Source organism: Homarus americanus, unplaced genomic scaffold (assembly GCF_018991925.1).
Source record: "Homarus americanus isolate GMGI-L3 unplaced genomic scaffold, GMGI_Hamer_2.0 scaffold39675, whole genome shotgun sequence".
In the NCBI taxonomy this organism is placed as follows: Eukaryota; Metazoa; Arthropoda; class Malacostraca; order Decapoda; family Nephropidae; genus Homarus; species Homarus americanus.
The window spans coordinates 10,074,040-10,082,264 of NW_024736071.1; the positions used below are offsets into that span (position 1 = coordinate 10,074,040).

Genomic DNA, 8,225 nt, shown 5'->3' on the forward strand with positions numbered 1-8,225 from the left:
CCTTTTCTTTATAGAGTACTCGAAAAAAAATGAAATTTTGCACAACAGTTCTTCTAATTGGCTGTTAACACGGAATATCAATAGACGAATGTTTTCATGTCCCTCTTTAATCAGTAACTACAACTATATAACTTTTATTTTCACCATTTTCTTTTTGCTTTAACTGTTATACATTAAAAATACGATGTATTGATGACACGCTAACTCAATTAATTCAACCCAGTGAAGAAGGCGATGTTCTGACGGAGACCTGTGTTGACATGGAAAACCTTCCATGTTTCTGTTATCTTTTATTATTCAAAATCCGTATAAAGATATCCGGTGTTGCGATGTCCTCGAGGACACCTGCCTAACACACTACTAGAAGTGACCACAGATCTCCCGGCCGGGGGTTTCCATGACGCCCCCGTAGCCCCTTCTTGGCGTCCCCCTCCAGCTGATTACGTCACCTCCTAGGTCTATGGAGCAGCCCGAAGCTAGGGAGGTAACGGCGAAGGCGGTGTTGGGGGAGTTTGGGTTAAGGAGAGGCCTTGCCGACAGCTGGAAGAGGGTGAACCAGCCCTCTAAACCTTCCCCCTGATCCATTCCCGCTGCTAGTGCTGTGTTCTGGCGCTGCCCTGACACAGGTACACCTCCTCCAGGAACCACCATTCCCACACTCTGTTATGGCCAAATTCTTTACTGGCGGAGTTTCATGAATATGCTTGTGGTTATGTTGAACTTTTGAATTCATTGGTAATAAGAAATTCTGTGATTTCACATAAACAGTCTTTTTTAGACTTTTGCTTTCATAATGAATGATTCAAATTAGAAAATTTAACTTAGAAATTCTGATAAATGCAGATTCAAGTATAAAGTAAAGAGCTTGACTAACCATTGGATTTAACCCAAAAGATAGGATCTTGCCGTCCATGAAAACGCTCCACTGGCCGGTGGATGAGTCCCAGGAGTGGAGCATGTGGTGCCATTCACCCACTCTGACGAGGGGCGACACCACGCGACTCACCAGATGATCGTTAATCTGCAGCGTCCAGTGTTGGGGGTTCCCTTGCACCAGCTGCACCGTCAGATTGTTGTTGGTGCTCAGCTCATTCACTGTGACCAAAATGAAAGGACGAAAACGTTCTAAAAACGTATCATGCCAGACACATGCATTTGAAAAATCTGCCCTGATATGGAAAATTAAACTAACCAATAATAACCATAAAAAGCTCTATATGTGCATATATTCACCCCCGCAGTATGGAGTAGTAGTATGACCATTAATGTTTTTGTTTCACAAGTCCAATATATTATAAAACTCCTTTAGAACAGTTTGCTGTTCCACCATCTTCTCTGACTAAATCATCCACACTGTTCCCCATCCCTGCAACCTCGCGCTAAGCATTCATTGATCCTTGTTATTCCTTCCACAGCTCCCTTATAACTTTGCCCTCATCCATCCGTCACGGGATACTTACAGCCATAGTTGAAGGTGGTGGCGGTGCGGACGGTGGACAGGAGGTTAAACCAGTAGTGCATAGTGAAGGCTGTGAGGGGCGGCACCTCAGCCACGTACTCAGAGTACTCTACGTACCCCGTCTGGTTCAACAGTAACTGAAAAATAAATAATCTCATTACCAGAGGGTACAAGTACATTGCTAAAGAAAATATTAAGCTTGAAATTATTAATAAATCTCTTATTCACCAAATTCCCGTTAAGAAGCAAGAGAGAAACATGACTTCTAAAAAAAATAAATATAACAAAGCACTTTTTTTTTTTTTTTTAATTTGTAGTAATATTACCTACGCGAACCTTAAGCTAAAATGCTGGTCCACCCACTGCTGGGATAAAACACCAGCGTCTTTTTTGGTTAAATGTACATTACCACTAGTGTGTCTGGGGGGTGCTCGGTAAGATGAGCACGAGGAACAGTACCTTTGGTAGTCTGTTTCGCAGGCAAGGCTGTGTCGAGATACGGCCAAGTTGCTCCTCAGTTTCCCCAGCCGCCACCATCATCACCGCCACCAGCAACAGCCACACACCATCACGCCTCCAAGCCACTGTGTGTGAAATGGCACAACACTTCATCTCTAATGGCAAGATAGCCGACATATTAAGATTGTATCCACTTTTTTGCACTTTGTAACTATATCAGTTCTCATGTACAGAACCAAATACGCAATGTGCTTGAATACCTCCCACGTAAATGTGAATAACAAAGTGTGAGGCCAGACATACTGCCTCACACGCCTGTTCTCACGCATTTGTGAATAAGTTACCCTTTATGTATAGAACTAAACAAATAATGTAAATGAAATACTGTGTAACTTTCAGTGCCATAATATCCTGACAACCGGGGTTAATTATTATGACCCTTTGTAAACCCTACTCTGTAATCCTTTTGCGCTACCGCTCACAGGATGAGTGTGGGGTGCACAATAAAGTAGCCGCTGCAAGCGGCAAAATCAATCATCCGTCTGCTTCCTTCCATTGTGGTCTGCAGTTGTTTTCGTCAGAAGAGTCCTGAACAAAAGCTATATAATGCCTTGTTAACATGATATTTATATAATCACCGACGCCGTGATGTTTACAGTTAATACATCTGTTTACAGTTAATACATCTGTTTACAGTTAATACACCTGATGCTTATAGTAATGCACCTATCCCCTTTCCTCCCCACCCGGGAGAAAGCCGAGTAACTCACCTAGTTAGGTTAGGTTAGGTTAGCTTGGGTTTTCTATAAAAAAAGATTCATTTATAGAGTAGTATGAATATCTACATGATCGTCTTTGGCCAGTCAGAAGTTTCCAAAAGAAAGAAATACGTAGACGTTATCATTGTTAGGCAATTATCCCTATTTAGTATTATCCACGCGCACACATGCAGTTACAGTACATGGGCAGAGAGCTTCATGTACTGGGTTAATTGACAATACCTTGATAAGTAGATGAAGGTGACGTAATGGAGCAGAACCTTCTGTAAACACCAAACAACGTGTGCTGTTGTCCAGGAGCTGACCACAACTGACCGCCATCTGACTGACTGATGTTGGGGATTACTGGCCTCTTCGCCATTAGGCGATTTCGGCCGAAGCTGATGTCTTCTTTCTTCTTCTAATCTTGGTCTTCTTTCTTGCTACAACTAATCTGATGTTCTTGCTTCTTCTTTTCTTGTTATTCTTGTGTTCTTCTTGTTCTTGGTATTTTGGTTACTTCTTTCTTCTTGTTGTTTTATTTGGGATGAATTATGGTATGCATGAGTGATATGATGGTGAGTTACTGACAGACCAGATGAAATGGCTTGTCAGGTGACTAGTTTCTCTGTGATTTTTTATTTTTTTTTATTTTTTATTTTGTCTTTTGTAGCCCGTGTCTTTTTGTTTGAATATGAGTTGGTGGGTGTCAGTTTAACTTGATAAATGTGAGTGTTGTATGTAATGATAAGGTTTGTGATGTGTTTCTCATGTTGTATGTTTTAATTTTTGTTTTATTCATTTTTATTTTTTTTATTTTATTTTTTTTTAGGGCATGGTTACATACATATAATAGATATAAAAAGAGTTCATGCGTGTGTCAATCATAACATGCCGATAAGATGGGTCTCCTTGAGGAAGGTTATTACAGCGTCACTTATGGTGACATCATCTTGCAATAGGTTGGGTACAGTCAGCACGAAGCCTTGCTCGGCAGCTAGGATCACCAGCTGCCGGCGCTCTGGTTCGTACTGGCTGCACTCGGTCAGAATATGTCTGATGGAGAGAATTAGGTTACAAGTGGCACAGATAGGTGGGAAGGAATTGTCAAGATAGGCCCCTAGGTGGGTCAGATAGGTACAGTTCAGCCTTAGTCTGGCGAGAACGACCTCTTCCCTCCTATTCTTTCTATATGCTGAGGGCCAGTTTCCTATATTAGGCTTCCAGGTGTTGTGGAGATTTAACCTAGTCCATTCAAGTTGCCACTTTCCAAATGTATATGTCTTCCCCAAGGAGAGACACGACTGAGTCTCCCAGGGTACATTGGTTGTCTCCCCGAGACCCACAGTCGCTCTTGCTAATCTGTCTGCCCGTTCATTGCCCCAAATGTTACAATGCCCAGGCACCCACACCAGCACAATATTCTTGGCACACTCATGTAATTTATTAATAATGTTGCCCTGTATCTCATTGCTGGTAGTATCACCACCTTGAATTGCTTTAAGAGCTGACATGGAATCTGAAATGACAGCGACATCATTGACATTGCTTGTTATTGCAATGTCAATGGCTCTACTTATTGCGAACATTTCTGCAGAGAATATGGTTGTATGCCGCGGCAGGCGGGAGCTCCACTCCCCGTCTCTGCTCCAGATACCGGCTCCGACGTTGTCGTCAGTCTTGGACCCGTCGGTGTACACGTGAGTATAGGCGCTGTATCCTTCCAGAAATTGATAGAAAAGTTGCCTCAGGAGCTCAGGATGAAAGTCATTCTTCGCTCCCGGAAGCCACGATGTTTCCACATGGAAGTTGGGGTTCTCCCATGGCGGACACAACGGTGGAACGTATCTATCAACGTCTTCGAAATGGATACCAGCACCCTGGCACAAGGTCTGGAGGCGGACAACCGAGGACGGGGACCTACGCAGCTGAAGGAAACGGAATTTAGCAACAGCACACCAACCTGGGTGGCCTGTGCCGCGCTTCCTAGCCGTACTCAACCCGTACCTTAGCGTCAACATGTCCCTCCTTATGTGAAGTGGAGGGACGTGGGCCTCAACCTCTAGTTTACCTACACGTGTACACCTGTAAGCACCCAGACATAGACGAAGGCATCGGTTCTGTATTCTGGTTAGCCTTGCGAGTGTGGTGTCGCATGCCGAAGCATACAACTGGCATCCATAATCAAGTTTTGATCTGATCAGGGTCTTATACACCATTAATAAAGATTTCCTATCGGCTCCCCATGTAGTACCTGATAAAACTTTCAGGATGTTTGTGACTTTAAGACATTTACTTTCAAGCTCGTTAATGTGGTTTTTCCACGTTAATTTCCGGTCAAAATGAACACCAAGAAATTTTACTGAAGTTTGAAATTTAATAGGAGTATCATTTAATTTTAATACTGGATTTCTAATGTTACGTTTCTTAGTGAAGACTACTCCTACTGTCTTCTCAACTGAAAACCTAAATCCCCATTGTATTGCCCACTGTTCCGCGGCTTTTAGGCCGGTTTGCACCCTTTGTGCAGATAGCCTCTCAACTCGAGAGGAGCGCCAGATTGCGCAATCGTCAGCAAACAAGGAGAATTTGAGGTCACTTAAGCTGGGGGCTGGTGATAGGAAATCATTAATCATTATAAGGAATAAAATTGGGCCCAAAACGCTACCTTGTGGAACTCCATTTTCAAAGACAAATGTGTCTGACTTTACGTTACCTTTTAATTTGACGGAAAAAGTCCTGTCTTGCAAAAAATTACTAATAAAAATTGGCAAATTACCTCTCAGACCCAAGGCGTGGAGCTTCATCATGAGGCCAGTCCGCCATGTCATGTCGAAAGCTTTTTCTATGTCTAAGAATACTGCAATTAATGTTTCTTTACTGCAAAGAGCTTTTGAGATGTCAGTTTCAAGACTTATTAAATGATCTAGTGTGCTTCTACCTTGGCGGAAACCACACTGTCGATCATTCAATAAGTTGTTACTTTCCAAAAACTACATTAGTCTACGCTTTATCATACGTTCCATGACCTTACACAGACAGTTTGTGAGCGAAATCGGACGGAATGAGTTGGTGTTGTTCGGGCATTTGTCCCTCTTCGGGATCGGTACGACATGGGCAAAGTGCCATGAGTTTGGAAACGTTCTGGACGTCCAGATCTCATTGTACACTTCTAGCAATTTGTCCAGGTTTCCCTGGTCAAGGTGCTTAATCATCTCGTATCGTATACCGTCAGGTCCAGGAGTAGAGCCCTTGCCCTTATTAATAGCAAAGGAAAGTTCCTCTGGGGAAAATGCTCGATTGTAGCCCTGTTCGTCCCCGTTCTCGAAGTCGAGATGCAAGAGCTCGGCACGATCACGGAACACGCCGAAGCGTGGATCATGATTGGTGGAGCTACTGGCATCTGCAAACTTCTGGCCTAGGGTGTTGGCAATGGCCTGGGGTTCGTCGAGAATCCGCCCTCCACTACTCACCTGTGGGATAAAACTCCTTCCTCCTTTGGATCTGACCCGGTTTATAGCCGACCATACCTCAGAGGAAGGGGTATCCTTGTTAATAGTGGAGACGAACGCCCGCCAAGACTCTCTCTTACACTCCCTGAGAACCCTCCTAGCCTTGGCTCTAGCTTTTTTATATTCAATTAAGTTTACAAGTGATGGAATTCTATTGAATAAACGACATAGCCTATTTCGCTCACAGACCACTCGTCGGCAGTCTGGTGTCCACCATGGAACTCCAGGCCTGTGGGTTTTTGCAGAAGTCTTAGGAATTGTTAAATCTGCTGCGTGTATTATAGCTTGTTGTATGTGTGTAATTTTGGTGTTGATGTCTTGTCCAAAGGTGTCTATACGAACGGCTCCTGAGTAGGCCCTCCAGTCTGCTTTCCTAAGGTTGTAGCGCACCTCGGGAGTAGCCGTTGGGGCGCCACACTCATAAGAAATGCAGATCGGAAAATGGTCGCTACCCAGAGAGTCGTCGTATGTAGAAAATTTACAATCTAATAGCAAGGCAGCATCAACTATAGAAAGATCTATAGCTGACGCTGTGCCAAATCGTTCGTCCACTCGAGTCGCACTACCGTCATTCAGAAGAGACAGGTTGGAGTTGAGGATAGCTGCAGCCACCTGCTCTCCCCTCCCATCACTCCGGACACTGCCCCACCGCAAATGGCGAGCATTGAGGTCGCCGAGGATCATTTTCTTTCCTGGCAGTTGGTTAAATAGCTCCTCAAGCTCACCATCGTCGATGAGCCCGCCCGGAGGACAGTATAGTGAACAGATGGCAACATAGCCAGTCCGAATCTTAACTCTGCACGCCACAGCCTGCAGGTTCACGTTCAGACTGACTCTTTGCTGGGCGAATGAACTCCGAATGTATAGGGCTACCCCCCTTAGGTTGTCTCCCATGTAGGACGTGTAGTTGTCGAATACAGGTGGGTCGTCGTGACCCGCAAGTAGCGTCTCTTGTAGGCAAAAAACGTCCGGCCGGAATAATGACATTAGTAAATGAAATTGAGCGTTTTTATTCCTAGCACCTCTGCAATTCCACTGTATGATACTGAATTTTAAGTCTGAGAGTTGATATGGTCAGCGTTTTGGGCTTTATTTTTCTTTCCTCTTGTATATGGGGGGGAAAGAGGGTCCGGGGAAGGATCCCCCTCATCGGATGAGCAGTCTCCCGGCTCCAAAGAGCCAGTACTCTGCTCGGCAGGGGCTCCCTGCCCCTGGTGTGATTGAAAAACGTGAAAGAGTGGTTGTGGTTTGAGTCTCTTATCATGCATTCTAGCGATTGCGTTCTCCTTACGTTGGGGTAGATAGGGTCGTGAGTCTGTTTGGGTTTTGGGGTCAGGTATAACTTGTTAGTTTGGGTCTCGTTATTGGTCATAGTTGTATTAGTGTTCTCGTCTTTGGCGTCTGTGGTTGAATAACTGGTGATTGTGGAGTCAGTCTGTGTTGCGATGGTCTTGGTCTCAGTCTGCGTTCCAGTGGTGCACATTTTGGGAGGTGAGGTATTTTTGGATACAGCGGATGCAAAGGACATTCCAGGTGTTGGTGTCTGCAAGGACAACTCCACCTGCCTCTTAGCCTCCTTGTAGTCCAAATTGTTCTCTGCTCTCACCTTACTGATCTCATACTCCCTCAGGTAGGAAGGGCACTTCCTGTCTGAGGCAGCATGCTGACCGGAACAGTGGTAGCATTTTTCCTCCGTTTGTGTACAGTCATCGTCCCTGTGTCCAGTCTGAGCACATTTGGAGCATACCTGGGTGTTACGGCAGGCCTTACCAGTGTGTCCAAACCTTTGGCAGTTAAAACAACGCATTGGGAATGGAATGTATGTTTTGGTCTGGACCCTCTCATATCCTACCAAGACATGAGTGGGCCTAACAAGTCCGTCAAAAGTGAGTACTGCTGTAGTTGATCGTTTTCGTTCACCGTCTGTGGTCTTCCTATTAAATACGTAAGCATCGACGACTCCTTGATCTTTCATGTGGTACTTAATTTCGTCATTAGTCATCCCCTGAAATTCGTAGCTGTTAACTACAGCCTTAC

At 44.6% G+C, this 8,225-nt stretch overlaps 1 protein-coding gene across 3 annotated transcripts; it reads right to left on the minus strand.

The window, feature by feature from the left end:
* Positions 1–91: 91 nt before the first annotated feature.
* On the minus strand, positions 92–3,033 carry LOC121871781 (C-reactive protein 1.4-like). Of its 3 annotated transcripts, XM_042374260.1 has the most exons (7): positions 2,920–3,021; positions 2,595–2,604; positions 2,459–2,513; positions 1,919–2,037; positions 1,461–1,596; positions 875–1,095; positions 92–660 (listed from the first exon to the last, which is right to left on the minus strand). In XM_042374260.1, exons 3-7 carry the CDS (start codon positions 2,472–2,474, stop codon positions 361–363), a joined length of 792 nt encoding a protein of 263 aa, XP_042230194.1. In that variant the 5' UTR covers positions 2,475–2,513; positions 2,595–2,604; positions 2,920–3,021; the 3' UTR covers positions 92–360. The 3 variants fall into 3 exon arrangements, with proteins under 3 accessions (XP_042230194.1, XP_042230191.1, XP_042230192.1); XM_042374257.1 differs by lacking the exon at positions 2,595–2,604 and having other exon boundaries at positions 2,459–2,480; positions 2,920–3,033; XM_042374258.1 differs by lacking the exon at positions 2,595–2,604 and having other exon boundaries at positions 2,459–2,506; positions 2,920–3,019.
* Positions 3,034–8,225: the final 5,192 nt, after the last annotated feature.

Coding starts and splice junctions, on each gene's coding strand:
- LOC121871781 (XM_042374257.1), bottom strand. CDS start 3,018: ATGGCGGTCAGTTGTGGTCAGCTCCTGGACAACAGCACACGTTGTTTG. Junction 2,038..2,458: donor CACAATGGAAGGAAGCAGAC/GGATGATTGATT, acceptor ACACAGTGGCTT/GGAGGCGTGATGGTGTGTGG. Junction 1,096..1,460: donor CACCACCTTCAACTATGGCT/GTAAGTATCCCG, acceptor TTTTGGTCACAG/TGAATGAGCTGAGCACCAAC.